Genomic DNA, 17,669 nt, shown 5'->3' on the forward strand with positions numbered 1-17,669 from the left:
GAGGTTGAGCCTCACAAAATTGCTAATGGGATATGCCTCATGCATGTCCCGGCCCAAGATATAGCTAAAAGAAAGTGCTTGGGCTTGGCCTTTACCGAGGCCAACCATAAAAAAAATACCAAATGTGATACACCCCTCAGACGCTCTAGTCTAGTGAGTCAAAGGATAATCCCAATGCAACTCCAAAATTCTCTAGGAGAAGGGCTTAGGCCAACTACATTTATAAATATATCATGATAGCTACAAGGAAAGTATGACAATTCTAATACTCAAACTCTCTACTTGCTACATAATTTTCTTGGCTAACTTAAGCATCGAAGCTCGTGTGACAAGCACTATAATGGTGTGTAGATCTTTTATATCTTGCAGATTGTGTTCTTCCCTGAATTACAAATTTACAGTTCACTATTACAAAACTAGGCTTTAATGTTGGTTTAAAATTGATATTATAGGTCTTCAATGTCGATTGTCTTTAATGTCGATTTAAAACCGACACTATAGATGACCAAGATTTCAATGCCAATTACCTTCAATGTCAATTTTCAATCGACATTGAAAATTATCTTCAATGTCGATTTTCAACTGACATTGAACATCATCTTAAATATTAGGTTTTTACTTTTTTTTTAATCAATAATTGTTCATTATCAAATGTTTGTCAAGCGTTTGTATTGAAAAAATAAAAATACATATATACTTTTTTTTGCTTATGCACGCGCAAATCAAAATATTTTTCTTTTATCTGTACATGCACAAAATAAAATTTTAATTGTTATTATATATACAACTCAACTTTCAACAAATACAAAAAATAACTAATTCACAACAAGGAAAAAGATGTTTAACTAAGTTATCAACAAGTTATATTGATCAATATATACATAGAGCTCTAAACTCTAAAGAATGAGACTTAAACCTAATAAACAATATATCTTATACTTACAAACACAAACTAAACAAAGTTATCAAACCTAGCAACTCAACTCAACAATGTAAAGAAATTCAACTCAATGATTAGGCTTCCAGTAAATCTTGTGGGTCTTATGCCTGGATAGGCATATGAATCGGCTTTAAGGGTTGTTGCAGAGAATGCATCAATGTTGAGATCAGCCCACGAGTAATGTTCTATCAAGAAACGAACTAACACAGTAGGAGGGACATTCTAGCAAGGAAGAGAAAAATAAAAAATGAACAAACTAAGAGGTTTTCTGATAAACAACTAGGAAATGGGCAATAAAATACCAATTAGAAACAACATAGTGAGAGGAAAAATGGGCAATAAAATACTAATTAGAAACAACAGAATGAAAGAGGAAATGGGCAATGAAATACCAATTCAAAATAATAAACTAAGAGGTTGTGTTCAGAAAATACAAGTAATATTTAATTGAAAGCAAGAAATCTTTAATTCTAAATATACAATTGAACAAGAAAACTCAAAGGCTAAAAACGTACTTCACTAACAATCCAAAGTTTGAACTCTTTAATTTCAAGCGAACTAATCATAGAGAAAACGAGATAGTGAAACCAAGATCCAATTAGTTCACACATCTTTTAAGCAAAATAAAAGAGGCATATCAGTTGTGGAGCTTCATTGATAACTGCTGCATAATATATCACATCATTTTTCATTTTTATGAAAAAGAAAAAGAAAAAGAAAAAGAAACTTTCATCTTTCTTACTTGTTTGGCCCTTTCAATCTCTACAAGCTCACACTTGATAATGATCCACAAAAACCAAACAAAGATTTAGAGTCTGCTGAATTCAAGCCTCAATATTATCAGGAGTTCTACATCATTTAGCAGAATGAATCAAAATTATCCTATTAATTTTGAACCATCTTATCTATAAGAACCATTAACATAATAGAATTAAGCCAATGTAAACTCAAATAGATAAAATCAAGGCTTCCCAATGAGGTGGACGAGAATCCAATTCTCAACACACCACCAACTTGGCACTGAAAAATAGAGAATTGGATGCCAATTTATGGACTTGATTTAATGGTTTGCAGAACACCCCAATAGCAGAGGATTAAACTACAAAGTAAACTTAAAAAAAATATATGAAAGAAGAGAAGAAGTACAAACAAGAAATAATTAAAACTTAGAAGTAAAAACTTGAACATGTCTCAATGACTAGAGGACTTAATCTACAAGTTTGGGAGATCTCCTCAAGTGGGCAAGCTGAAAATGACTTCAATTTTCAATCCTAACCATCCAACAATCTCACACTCTCTCTACTAAAACTAATTTTATTCAGTCAGGCATTATCACAAACAAATTATGGGCAGAAGCAGAACAACCAATTGAGAAGTCAAATTAAAGCCATTAACAAAATCTATAGAAATTGCGGATTTAAATAAGAAAAAGTAAAATATACGTAATCATTGAGTAATTAATGCTCTTATGAATTTTTCCCTTCCCTTTTGGTTCTATCATTGAAAAACTGTAGCAACCAAAATCAAATGATCAAAATGTCATCAACATAATTAAAAAAAAAAAAGTTTAAATCTTCTGCAATTTGATAATTAATAAACTCATTCTACAAGCTAAATCATGAATTCAATAGAAATTTGTTTAAAAACATGTTTATAGTTTACATTGTATAGAAAATTTTACTTGCTGCTTTTACCATTTAAAATTAAAGATTATTCAGAAGAAACCTATAAATGGTTTTGTGAAAGAAGTGTATGGAAAGGAAAAAAATAAAATAAAATAGCAAAAATTAGGGGAATTGAAAAACTAATGAAAATCAACAAAAATTTAAGTGCTTAGATGTAAAATTCATAATAGGATTAAAATCATCACTCATTGTTCTACAGGTACCACAACAGAGAAAGAGAGAAAACCTGAGTGAGCGAAACGAAAACAAAGATGAAGAGATGGTAGCAAAATTTCGTCTGCGGTAGGCGTATTAACGAGAACGAAAAAAATATGAGAGAGGGATCGTGAGAGATTGAGAGAGGGAGACGAAGAGAAGGTCGTCAAATAGTCGAACTTCAAAGGATGGAGATGGGTGCTAGGTGGAGACGTGAGTCGTGAGGTCAAGCAATAGGGAGAGATTGAGAAGTGAAAGTGTTGGAAATGATAGGACTCTCAGAACGACGAACAGTAAACCGTCAAGGCATAACGGTCAAGCGAGAGCAAAACCTACAAAACAGAAACTCGTTAAGGTTGAGTCACGGAGCTCGCTCCCTTTGAGACGTTTCGCGGCTTTTCCCAAATGTGCAAGCAGGTCTGAAAATTACCACGTCGTCCCAGGATAAAACAGCCAAATGAAAACTGGTTAGAAATGTACCGTTACCGACCAGAACATATACCCTTTCTAAACTCACTGCTCGGAAAGCTAGGATGGAGGAGGAGAGGAAAATGAAGTGGGAAATGAAGAAAATGAATTCTGTATATTTGAACTGTTGAAGGTCTCGCCTTTTATAGGCCTTTAGCGTTGAACTGTAGGGAGTGAGAAGAGCGCTCCGCCACAGAATGTGCGCGGACGGTACAGATGGGCAGACAAAACGCGCAGACGAACGGACCGTTTCCTTCTTTTTTCTGGTTAAAAAAATAAAAAATAAAAAAATTATATTAAAAAATAATCATCAACGCGCCTCGCCTTGCCTGACCGGATGGACGGCGGCGACACGCGTGGAATGTCCACCGAACCCACATTGGTCTATCTCCTCACTCCCTCAAAAACACCAAATTTTCCAATGTGGGATTCTCCAACCAAAAAAGTTGGTCCCCTCTTTGTTTTGAAAGTTAAATTTTCACCCAACTGAGAGTTATGCTGGGTAAGTGGACAGCGACAGAGAGAATAGAAAAGTAACCTTAGATTGAAATTTGAGAGGGAAATGAAAATGGGGAAGGGAGGGGAAAAAATGAAGATTAAAAAGTTGTTTGGGATTCAAAAGAGAGGTTCGTCTACAATGTCGATTTTGAACCGACATTATAGTTAGGCCTACGATGTCAGTTTAAAACCGATATTAAAGATCTATTTTTTTTTTTAAAAAAAAAAAAACCAACATTGTATATCCATTTTTAGTTTTTCCAATCGACATTAAAGTCCAGATTTTTTGTAATGGTTGTTGTCACGAGCAGGGGGAGTCCATATTTATTCCATCTAGATTTTAGCATCAACAATTATTATAATTAGAAGAATCAAAATCATTTGAATTGGAGTGTACATAGAAAACTAATGTTTCATTGTTACATGGTCAAAAGTGTAAAAAAAATGTTTACAACCCTAAGACATGTTCTGACCACAAACAAATTTTACAATTCATCCTCCCATGCTTGGCCATAGCCATAGCTTGAAGGCAAATAAAAGTTGTATCAATCCTGTCCATAGATAATTTGAAGCCATTTGAAATTTAGAGTACATACAAATTAACCTTTCCATTGATACATTGGGAAATGAAAAGTGTTAAAAATCTTTACTACCCTATGGCATGCTCTAACCACAAACAAATTGTACAATTTCCTTCCCATCCTTAGAAATATTCATAGCCATGGCCATAGATTGAAGGTAAATAAAAGTTGGATCATCAATCATTTTCTTGGCTTTGCTTATACATGATCTGCATTGTATCTTTGTGTGTTGTAGGTTCCAAGAAGAGGTACTCTCTGATCTTCATGTGATTCCTTGTTAAGATTATGGCTATGGCCTTCTTCTTTTTCTTCATCAACACCCATTTCTTCTTTTGCTTTTCCCCACATTACAGTATAAAACCCTATGGATATTATGGATGCTCCAATAAGACTGTAAGGCAAACCAAATTGAAACTTCTTCATGTTAGTTTAACTGATGCAAGAAACTTGTGGTGGTTTTAGAGTTATAGATTAGTCATATAGTTCAGAATGCAAAAACCCAACTCATGGAACTCTCTCTTTTTCTTTGTGGTCATACCTTCCAAGATGTAGAGAATCACCAAGAAACAGAACACCCATTACGATTGCGACGACGATCGACAGCGGCTTAAACATTGCTACGAACACCGGCCCTTTCAAGCGGAGTGCCCATGTATGAACTGTATTGTTTAAACATGATCCAAAAAGTCCCTGAAAATATAGAAAAGAAGAAATATCTCTTGGTTAGATACAATAATAGATGATAAGAGGACAATGACATTTATTAAGTGCTTTTTTTCTTGGTTCTTACAGAGCATAAAACAGAGGCCAATGCTGTATTTTGCCTCAAAATCCAAGCACTTGGATCTGTCTCTAAAATCGCACCTACAACTGCAGCTATAATGGCCACAGTTAAGTTGTAGAAGAAGACCACTGTTGCCTCTTCTGGGTATTCCTTCATTATTTTTGTCTGTCAAAATGTTCAACACTTTCAAGGTTATGTTCACATTAAGCTTCTTCTCATAAAACACAAGTAGAACACTTCAATTTGAAGAAGTATAAACAAAGTCCCACATCGAATAAGGAAGAGAGAGATTTATGGTATATAGGTGCTAACAATTATCTCTATTCGTATGCAAGCCTTGTGGGTAGTTTAAAAAATAAAGTAATCAGTTTGTACGTTTGAGTGTCTCACTTTGGCTTCATGGGAAGAGGCCATAAGTGGAAGGAAAGAAAACACAAGGATAAGTAGATGTAAAAAGAAAGAAGAGGAGTCTTAAATTTGAGTGTATAGCATTAGAAAATGAGATATATATTTTACCTGAACAATGTACCAAAGTGGAACCAAGATATATTCAGCAGTCAAGAGAAGGCTACCAATGACCCAATTAGAATCTAAAGAGGACAGTTGTGGATGGTGATGAAGTGAAAGAGAAATGGGTGCTGAAGATAATATGATTCTTGGACCCTTGTAAAAAGTTACCACAAATGCCCCTGATATTGATATTATGGTGCCCACCACTTTTGCTTGACTGCTATTGCTCTTCAATACCACTTTCTCCATCCTTTTTATCATAAACATACACATTATCACAACTACATAGATCGACTACAAGGATAAGAAACCAAACCTCACAATTATTTGTATTATTATTAACACAAGAAAATATCATAATCAACTTCTTATACACTTAATATTAGCGCTAAAATTTCTATTCATTGTAATTATCTTATTTTCTAATTGGTCACAAATAGGCTCTCTCTCAACCTCATCAACCGGCCCATGGCCTAAAGGTCGACTCCAATAATTGTGTAAGTAAAAGCAATAAAAAGTACCTAAAATATTAAAATACAATTAAATAAGAAGGAAAAATTGCCAGAAATAGCACGCTTAAGTTTTTATCTTACAAAACTAGCATCTTTTTTGAAAACTCGTAAAAATAGTTTTTTCGGTCCATCTCGGATGAGATCGACCACCGAGAATTAGTTACAAAATTGATTTTTTCTACCTTATCGATTGTTTTGGGCCTTCTTGATACATCAAGCCTAATTACAGGTCGAGATTTACTAATTTTTTTATGTACCGAGAAGGCCCAAGACAATCGATAAGGTAGAAAAAGTTGATTTTATAACTAATTATTGGTGGTTGATCTCGCCCAAAATGGACCGAGAAAAACTATTTTTATGAGTTTTCAAAAAGCGTGCTAGTTTTGTAAGATAAAAACCTAAACGTGCTATTTTTTTACAATTTTCCAAGAGAAATGGAAATTCAATACACTTTAATAACCCATAATTAAGAAATTTAAAAAATATCTATATGTTTTTAAAAAATTATTAAATAATTAACATTCAATGAACCGATGCAAACACGATCCAAATTTAGCCCAAACTTTAGTCCAATTAAGTCCAAAGGTTGGATCATGAGCTTGACTATTAAAAGTTAGTCAGCCCCACCCAATCTCAATATAGTGCTTTAAGCCCGTTAAATTTGAGTTTGCACTTTTTAGATTCGGGTTGAGTCGAGTCGACTCAATGATCAGGTGAGCTTCTCTCTAGCTTTCTCTAGCTTATGAAGTGAGATATTTTTTCGTGACTTAAGGCTCATGTTTTATCTGGAGACGTGTGTTATACATGCTCCTTATACATTTACATGGAGAAAAAAGACAAAAATAAAATTATATTTTTTTAAAGATTGATTTTGACATTTTATTTTCAAATGAAAGAAAAAAACAACAATATTTTGACAATAAAAGAAAGCAAGAATCTTGTCACAAAGACATTCACTATGTGAATTCTTGTGAAAATTTTAATAAACGTATCATATTATTCAATACCAATGGTACACAATTGTTTGTATAAAAAAGGGGGAAAAAGAAAGAGATAAAAATTTAAGATAAAATTTTGCTGAAGTAATTCTAAATAAGGTTTAAAACGTAGATGTTTCAATTTTATGAAAATTTCAATGAAAATATCCAAAAATTATTGTGAATGTTGATGAATATTTTTGGAAATAATTATAAGAATAAATTTTTTTAAAAAATATATAAATTAATTTCAAAAAAGAATCTACAAAACTAGAAAAATAAGAGAAAATATTTTCATAAAATAGCAAAATTTTAATCCTTTGATAGCAGTTGACAGAGGTGAATAGAAATCTATCGGTGATAAAATGAGATAGAATCAATATTTTTTTTACTATTTTTATAAATAGTTTGACATTTTTTCTATCTGCGAAAAGTCTCATTTAAAAAATATATTATTTTTATTATATTCTCATTTGTGATATTTTGTTGCTTTTTTTTTCTTTATGTTTTCATGATTTTTTTACAAGATAATGAAAATATTGATTTACTTATTATCGATGTTAAATCTATAAAAATATGAAAATTTTGAAGGGATGTCGATGAAAATTTAATATCAAGAATATAATTTATAATTACCCTCCAATAATTTTTTTTAATTAATTGATGAACTCCACAATATTAACCTTCGGAAGAAAAACAAAAAATATAACGTGGGCCCACCTTGTTAAAAAATGGCACTTGCTTTAATAATAATAAATAATGAAATAAAACTTTAGAAAACTTAGTGAATTGGCAATCAAATCAATAAGGCACCTCTTGAAAGTAAGAAACCCCACTTTGACTTTAAAAATATGGAAATTGAAGCCATTTTTTTGATTGAAGTAATCTTATGATCCACACATTCACTATATATATTATAGAGAAATATAAAATATTAATTCCATTTATATTTTAAAAAAAGAAAATATTTATGCAATATGTTTATAAAATTAAGATTTCCACATTCCTTGGGTTGATATTTTAAATCTTAATTAAAATTATTTTTTTTTAAAAAAAAAGGTTAAGAATATTTTTGGGATTGATTTTGAAATAATTAAAATGACTTGTGTCATTTTTTAAATTATTGTAAAACATGTTTTTAATCATTTAAAATCGATTTTGATGATATAAAAATTACATTTAGAAGTGTCAAATTAAATAGATTTTGAATGAGTAAATATATGTTTAATAGTAATTTCAAACATGAAAAAAATAATTTTAATTTTTTCAAAATCACTCCAAAATATACACTCTAATTATAAGAGAAAATAATTAAAAAATAAGTTCAATTTTAAAAAATAAAATAGTTAAATCTATAACCATTTTGTATTTTGTTTTTCCAAAATGAAGCTCATAAACACTGGTTTTATGTATAATTTTTCTATAACTTAATTTTTAAAAATATTTTAAAAAATAAACCAAATTTTTAAAACTAAAAAAAAAATCTTTAAAAAGTGAGATTTTAAAAAATAGAAAAATAAGGAAAACTATCACAAAATAGAAAAATTTAATCATCATTGATAGAGGCCGATTGAAGTCAGTGTCTATTAGTGATAGAAACTGATAGAAGTTTATCAACGATACTATATAATTGATGCTGATAAAAGTCTCTCAATGGCTATTAATATTTTCTTTTGTTATTTCTATAAAAAAATTTGACATTTTTTCTATCGGTAAAAAATTCTCTTTTAGAAATCAGATTTTATTTTTAAAATTTAACTCAAAATTCATGAGTGTTTTTAAAGAATACGAAAAACTTATCAATTTTTTTTTATAAACAAGCCATTAAAAAAACAAAATAGTTACTAAACCTTCCTCATTTAAACTTATATATATATATATATAAATATAAAGTAATGAAACAAAATGACCCCTAAAAAGAAAAATGGCCCTTGAGAAAAAGAGAGAGATGAGAGGATGCAGAAGGGTATTTTGGTAATTAAATAGTGAACCTGAAAATGATGGCAAGGATGAAAGTGAAAGCAGGAACAAGGTTGCTGATGGCGGAAGCAAGCGTTGGAGAACTGTAATTGATTCCTGTGTATCCCATAATCTGCGAACAAGAACTACCGATAACACAAAACAAATCATTTCAGAACACCAGATTTTAATTTCACAAATCCCCAAAAACAAAAACAAAAGAAAACCCAATTTAAATTCCTCTGTACCCGATGAGTCCAAGCAGAGCAATCTTTGAAATTACAGAGTAATTGAGCGGCGGAAGACGAGTAGATCGGCGAGAGATGAACGGGGAAGGGAGGAGGAGAAGGGCGGCGAAAGAGTAAGAATAAACGACGAACACGTGGTGGCTCATGCCGGCGGCGGTGGCGGCTTTGAAAAGAGTGTTTAGACCGACGTTGATACACTCCATCGCCATCATCGCCGGAAATGGAAGAATTCCTTCCATTAAGCTTACCGCCATCTTTCTCAAAACTGAAAACTTCCTTGCTAACTTCAATGGCTTTATATTTTAAGTCTATTTATAAAAGATGATTGTGCAAATTCATTGTTACTTTCATTCCACTACTAATAATATATGATCTTTAATTATTATTATTATTATTATTTTAATTAGAGTTTGCAATTCGGACTTTATCTTTAGTTTAAATTCAGAAAATAAATATAAAAACACCTATTTAAACGTATTTGTTTAACTATATTTCGAACATAGTTTTTGTTGGCATGTGAAACTCACGTGTTAGTCGTTGTCGTGAATTCTTCATGGACTTTACCTCCGGTCTAAGGTAAGGACTCTCCGTTGGAGACTACTTACTTTTCCTTCTAAGTCCTTGAATGAGAGGTATTAATGATGCCCCTCCTCTAACATCAGTATGTGATTATGTGTAACTTTGACGATGTCATGGTTGTTTGCATCGATTGAGGTGGTAGGCATTAGATCGAGCATTATTGATTATTTTTCAATTAGTATATATATAGAGATGTCCAATTTTCTCATGGGGATAAGATTCCTCGATTAGGCGGGAAATGGGGGAGGGAGTGAAGAAAAAAATTCCTCGTGAGCTGAACGGGGACGGAGACAAGGAATGCATTCCCGTCCCCGCCCCCACCCCATTCCTCGTCCCCGCCTCGATTAGCTTCTACATATTTATTTAGTATAGTTATCTAATGCTATATTATTATTATTATATAAATATTATATTTAAATTTCAAATTTGATTATTTATTGGGAAAGATAATGAAGATGTTTAAATTTAAATTATATATATGAATAATTTGATTTATATTTATTTCTTTCTACTAAAAATTAATTAGTTTTTTAGGCCAAAATTTGAGTAATTTATTTTTAAATTCAAATTATTATATAAAACTAACCATAATAAAAAATTTAGTGATAAAATTAATTATTTAATTAAAATTTACTCACATTAGTGATTCAAATTAATTGACTTTTTACAAAACAAAAAAAAAAAGTAACGGGAAAAAATTCTTGCGGTGAACCCGATTCCCACGAATTCCTTGATGGGAATCTTCGCCTTGATCTCGGTGGAGAATTTCACGAGAATGAGAAATGGAATAGGGAGCGGAGATGGGGATGGAGAATGGCATCTCCGACCGCGTCCCGCCCCGTGGACATTTCTATATATATTCATCGATTCAATTACTCGGTCCAGAATACATAGCTGTGATTTTTTTCCTTTTAGAATGCTCATTTTTCAATGTTGTCTCCTAGTTTTTCTTAGACTTGAATCTTACCTAGAAGAATCGTAACTAGGTCTTTTGTCTAATAAAATTATTAGAATAATGTAATAAAGAGAAAGGGAAAAAAAAAAAATCAAGTGTGGACGGCTTGTTGCATGCATATTAGGACAGCATACTCTCCCCCTTTTTTTATCTTTTCGCGACCTATCAAATTCAAAGAGACATATCAATGATCCACTTGAGAAAACACTTGTCTCCAACCCTCCGCATATTGATTTTGAGAACATTCATTTGAATTTTTTAGTGTTAATTAATTAAGTCATTTGTGAATAAATCTCTAACCGTTTCAACATATCTGAAAAAACATCTTTTCATAACAAAAAAAAAAAAAATAGTCCAAAAGGGTGTTAACGCGGTAATTGAAAGGACGGCCTTATTTCTCTTCGTAGGGACAATGACAAAATGATTTGTGATTAACAGAATTCCTAAAGCACAAAATATCCTCAATAAGGACACCAATTTCAGCCTAGGGAAAAAACGTTTTATATTATTTTGTTTCATATAAAATTTGTTTGTTATAATCATGTTTCTCCTGTTAACTTTTACAAGTAATTTAGGTATCATTTGAAAACTATTTGGTTTTTAAATATTGTGCTGGTTTTCTCACAATTTCTTATTTGTGGTTTTTATATTTCATTTATAAGCATCTGAATTTTTTTTTTTTGTCAATTTCCAAAAACAAAAGTAGGGTTTTAGAAACTACTTTTTTGCCCCTTAAATTTTGATTTTGATTATGAAAACACTTTTAAAATGTGGACAATATAACATATAAATCAATACATGAAAGTAATGTTTGTTGGCTTAATTTTAAAAAATAAAAAATAAAAAACCAAATGATTATCCAATAAAATTAAAAAAAAAAAATGTAAAATTTAAACACAACTTTTCTTTAGAAAAAATTAAAAATTATGAAAAAAACACCAAAGTTTAATAGTATATTTGTATTGGTCTTATAACCAAATCACAACATTTTTATATTAAAATACGCCCAAAATAACCTTGTTTTTTAATTCAAAATTGAGATTTACTAAGTTATAAATATACTTTTATATAACTAACTCATTATTCTAAATACAACTTAACTATAGTAATAGAATGTATTTGATTTAATTTTTCAAGTATTTAATTTTGAAAATAAGTAACTTTTTTTAAAAAAATTAAAATGTTTGACAACAACTCAAAATAGATTTTGAAACACTTTCAAAATTTATTTTACAGTTTTTTTTTATCAAAAGAGTTATAAAAATTACTTTTTTAAAAAACATTTTTTCTGCCGTCAATCCAAACATGTCCTTAAACAAAGTTAGAAGATGACATTTTAGATTAAGAGTATTAATTGAAGAGAAAGGTAGAGCTATTGAAGTACTCTAAATACCAATTTAGTCTCCGAACCTTTAAATTTGGGTCACTATTTTAATCTAGAAACAAAAAGGAAGAGAAATAGAAAGAATGAAATTAGAAAGGAGATCAATTTATAATTGATATACAATAAGGCTTCCTTTGTGCTGCATCCAAAGAATGATTTATGAGAGCCAATAAGAGTATTATGTGTGGTGGCATTTTTCATAATCATTTCAAAGAAAGTGATATGAAAAGGATCTTAGTAGTAAATAATTAGCCATAGATAACCAAACTTGTCTTTATATTAATAACTTGTGTTAACAAGTGCATTCAACAAGGGACCCAATTGGTTTGTTTTCATATATTTGGGTTATTCAAATAGGCCATGGATTCTTTGCTTCCATCTTTGTCTTTTTTCCATTTGAGTTCAAGTCTTTTTCTTTTTACTTTTCCCTTTCCCCTTTTGCTTTTCATACCAAAATAACTAAATACAAAACTTTACTAAAATGAAAAAAAAAAAAAAAAAAAAAAAGAAGAAAGATATATTCTATTACTATTTTCAAGGACTAGTACTATAAAGTAATTTCATACCATCATTGAAATCGGATTTGACTGATTCAAGTTCTAATTTGAAAATTTAACGACTTTTAAAAGAGGAAATTTTATTACATTAATACTAATTTACCAATAAATTCAAAATTTACTAGTGAAATGTGGATTAAGTAAAAAGTATACAAAAAAGAAAAATAGTTTGCACTAATAAGCTATTGGGATATAATATAAGTGCCAACATCAGTATAAATCATAGATAATTGTCTAATTGACATTTGATATACTTATTTCCCAAAGGTGAATTATGTTGAGTTTTAGTAAAATATTAGAAGTGTAGTTTGTTCTATATTAGAAAAGTTCAAGGAAGTCATGAGTTCCGACTACCCTATAAAAGGAGTCTATGACTTTGGTTTCAAATCGTCCTAGCTAGAAACATTTTAAGTTTAGGTGTGCTAACTCTAGTTAAATTTACTGTTGTGAGAGTAAGATTAAAAAATGTAAGTAGTATAAAAATTTTGAGAGAGTGTTCTTGTAATTGAGTTGGAAAAAAAAATTATTATGTGTGTCTGTAATATTTTTTCACTAAGTGAATATTTTTCTAATTCGTGGATTCGGAGTTTTTTATGTTAATTCTTGTATTTTTAGTTTTATTGTTTTCTTTTAATTTATTCCTGCACCAAGAAGCTTTTTCCCGTAAGCTCTTCGAATTCTCATGCCCTACTTTAGTTATACAGTAAAAAGGAATATAATATAGATTTTCGTGCTAACTCAATCCCTTATTTTATTCTATGATTGAGGGTTTGATTTGAGTTATATAATTAAGGATGCTCTCGTATTCTTTTAACATTTTTTAAAAGAAAATATTTGGAACTTTGGTAAAGACTCGCTCTTTCTTTTGACCGAATCCGCTAGGTTCGAGACATTAGCACTTTTACAAGTTACCACTAGCTTTTACTACATACATTTACATTGAAAATAATCATTACTAGTAAAAGGAATAAATAAAGAATCAAGAGGTATTTTTAAATATAATATAGTAAAATGAATTAAAATATTTATAAATATAGTAAAATTTTATTATATATCTGCCATAAATAGTGAAAGACTGCGATAGACTATTATCTTTATCATGATAGACACAAATAGTAGTCTATGGCGATCTATCACATATATACGGTGATATTTTACTATTATTTAAGCAAAAAAAATTTCATATTTTCCAGCATTCTTAATGATGGAGAGAGAATTTGACAAAAAAATATAATAATAATTAGTGTGTTGGAATCATGGTTTGAGATTTTTATCGAAATCTCTAGTCTCGAAATTTAGATTGGGAAAATTTTCATTTTTCTCCAAATTTCGACATTTCGAGAATATCCCTATTCCCCCATTTCTACAAAATTTCGAGATTTTGAGAAAATTTCGAGAGATTTTAACATTTTGAGAAAAAATCGATTTTTTTAATTAACTACGTTAGATCAATTCAAGTTTTTCACTTTTATGGTTCTGATTACACATAATTCTACAATTTCACACGCGGATGTCATTTTCAACAAAGGGTTATCATTTTCTATGTGTTACTTTTTCTAATTTCCAATTTTCTCAATTTTTAACTTTACTTTCGGCCAAAATCTTTCATTCTTAAAGAAATTGAATTTGAAAAAACTACAACATTCAAATTTTTTCCATTAAATTTTTACATAATTTCACCTTAAAATCGAATTGACGTGAGTTTTTTCTTTAATCATCTAAAACTTTCATAATTTTCACACACGTCACCTCAAAATATTCCAAAACTTTATATTAGTTTGTAATTATTTTTCATTTCTTTTCTAAATTTCTACTTTTGCATTAACATTACAATAGACATCTAAATGTTGTCTTACTTTATAGAAATTGTGATTAAAAATAGTCGGTTATAGTCTAATTAAGCCATAATCAAAATTTCATCAACTAATTACAATAATTTGCATCCATAGCCATCAATTTCCTTAAATTTTTCCAAAATTTCCATCGATATTTTCATCGACATCGATATATCAAACTTTGGTTGGAAAGAGAATGCACATTTATTATAGATTATTAATTTGTTGAGATTTTTGTTCCATTTGCAATATGTGATTTTCTTTTCCATTTTCACTTATGAAGTATTCTTTGCTTTTTCATTCTTCGGATGGATTCATGATTATCTTTTAAATATACCTTAGAAACATGATGTTAGGTGTTTGAGAATTTTCTAACCAATATATGATAGTATATAAATCACAAATTGATTTAATGTTCAACATAAATCACAACATAAATCATAAATTTTATAAAGTAACAACATTGCAATGTTGTCCCTAACGTTGTAATACTCGACTGCTTCCTATATATACCTTTATTCATTTTTAGGTTAGATACTGTTGGATTTTATGGAGGCCGAGGAGAGGCCTGGTTTTCTTCTTCCTCCCTATCTTTTCAACATCATTAAGTGTTGCAAAGTGCTACAAATAATCTGATCCTGATCATTCATATAGATACATGTGAGGGGAATATCCTATACAAAGAGTTTGTATAAGACTGGACCACGAAATGATTAGTCTCTTTATATAACGCTGTTAATAATAGAGACTTACATTTCACTAGGATGACCATAGGTGACATGACCTAAATCCTGAGTGAGTTGTGAACTCTTGCTCATGAAGGTGGTCCTTTGATTTGTATGGATGAGAATGACCAGATTGCCAACTCAATAAGCCTACCATTTTGGGGATTCGTCTGACTAGGGAGTTGGGAACACATCTACACGAGACAGAATTCACTCCTTCCCCAATACAAGGGCAAGTAGATAAATTACTCCCTTAAAGGCTGATTCCGGGGCTTGAACATAGTGGCCACTCCCTCTCCTAACCCGAGAGGGACTTGATCATAGTTGGACTATGACTTATTGTTCATTAGAGGGATCAGTGGTACTTAAGGAGTTAGATGTAACTATAGGGGCAAAACGATAATTTTGGCTCAGTTGTACTTACGAGCAATTTGTAAAGGGTCATCGCACTGTTGATTGGTTATATCCAATGGATACAAAAATTTATCTATAATGTGAAGAGTGCAGCTGTCGGTCTTTAGTGGAATGACTGACAGTTAACGAATGTCGGGTAATTTAATTAAAGAGTTTAATTAATTATCTAAGTACCATTGAAGCAGGTCTATAAGGTCCCCTCTATTAGTTGAGAATTATTTTTGGATTAATTTGAAGTGTTCAAATTAATTGAGGGAATTAATTATATATGATATAATTAATTAAATTAATTATATATGTGATATAACTAATATAATGTATTCGATACATTATAATATAAGGTAATATGAAAGAAATTTGAATATGATTCAAATGCTAATTATATGAATGAGATTCATATAATTAAATTTAATATAAATATGATTTATATTAAATGCCATAAATAAGTTGAGAGAAATTAAATATTTGGATATGATCCAAATATAAATTATATGAATGAGATTCATATAAGTGAGTTTACTATAAATGTGATTTATATTAAATGTCATGTATGGTTGAGAGAAAATACATCTATAGGTTATATTATATTTGATATAATATGTAACTATAGATTATGTGTTATATGGGATATAACATATGGTTCATATACATATAATAAGGTTGTTATTATATGTATAATTATTATTAATTTAATTTTATTAAATTAATATTAATTAATTAAAGAGATGGAGTTACAACTCCTCCTAATTTCTCTCAGCCAAATACGTGACGAGAGGGGTTAGAGAAAGGAATAGTGTTGATTCATCTTCCTCCATGAAACACTGAGAGAAGAGTTCTCTATGGAAAAAACGAAAAGAGAAGAAAAGTTCTTTTCCTTCCTCTCCTCCTCTCCATCTCCTTCCCTCTTCCAAAACCTTAAGGCAGAGCCCACGCCTCCTACCATTCTCAATCTTTAAAGTGAATACAGGAGACTCGTTTTGGTGGTGTCTCTTTTGGAGAAGGAGATATGTTCGTGACTTGTTCAAAGGATTTTTTAAGAATAGTCTTCAAAGGTAAGGGTTTTTGAAACTCTGAGTTTTTCTTTATTAAAGCATGTTGTAATTTATGTAAATGCATATCTTGTTCTTGATTTACTGTAAAACATACATTCAATAAAACAGGAGTTCATGTAAATGCATATCTTGTTCTTGATTTGGGATGATCTTGCTTTCGCTTAAGGTTTTCTCCTCATAGAGTTCCTTCACGTCTTGCACCTTATGTCTTCAGCTATCTACCCGATCTTACCTCTAAAATGAGAGGCTTATTGAGTCGGTGCTGTTGAACCAACCCTCACCTATGCAAATCTAAGAATAATCCTGAATAAACAGGAGTTCATAGTTAGCTCAAGATTAAGGTTGAGTTACCTAGGTCATCGATTTGAAACAATCGGTCTTAAACAGTAAACAGTGTTATAAAGTAAGAATGACTTATTTCTTGGTCCGATCGTATGAAAACTCATTGCATAGGATGCCCCCGCTCCTCATGTCACTACATCATGAACGAACACTTTACAATAAATTGTAGCAACTACAGAATGAGCTGCAAGAGCTAGTCATTCCCCGCGCTGTAGTAGCTTGAAAGGTAGAAAGAGGATAGGACCCTTTTGGAAGAGCTATTGGGTATGTCACATAGGTTACTTACCTATAAGTCCTTCTTTTCAGTGTTACCAAAATAAGACACCCAACCTTATTCATATACTATAGACCGTTTTGGCTATTTACTTGAATTTGATCTATCTTTATGTCGCCACATAAAATTCAAGTATTCATACAACAACCATGGATCTTTAGTTTATTGGATTTAGTCTTTACAGGTGTAATTTAC

The 17,669-nt window shown here is 30.6% G+C and overlaps 1 protein-coding gene across 1 annotated transcript; it reads right to left on the minus strand.

The window, feature by feature from the left end:
- Positions 1–4,180: 4,180 nt before the first annotated feature.
- On the minus strand, positions 4,181–9,839 carry LOC120079803 (WAT1-related protein At3g28050-like). The gene is made up of 6 exons (XM_039034207.2): positions 9,358–9,839; positions 9,142–9,255; positions 5,668–5,911; positions 5,158–5,316; positions 4,906–5,057; positions 4,181–4,758 (listed from the first exon to the last, which is right to left on the minus strand). Exons 1-6 carry the CDS (start codon positions 9,609–9,611, stop codon positions 4,566–4,568), a joined length of 1,116 nt encoding a protein of 371 aa, XP_038890135.1. The 5' UTR covers positions 9,612–9,839; the 3' UTR covers positions 4,181–4,565.
- Positions 9,840–17,669: the final 7,830 nt, after the last annotated feature.

The sequence above is a fragment of the Benincasa hispida genome, chromosome 6 (genome assembly GCF_027475165.1).
Source record: "Benincasa hispida cultivar pf3 chromosome 6, pf3_genome.v1.1, whole genome shotgun sequence".
Lineage (NCBI taxonomy): Eukaryota > Viridiplantae > Streptophyta > Magnoliopsida > Cucurbitales > Cucurbitaceae > Benincasa > Benincasa hispida.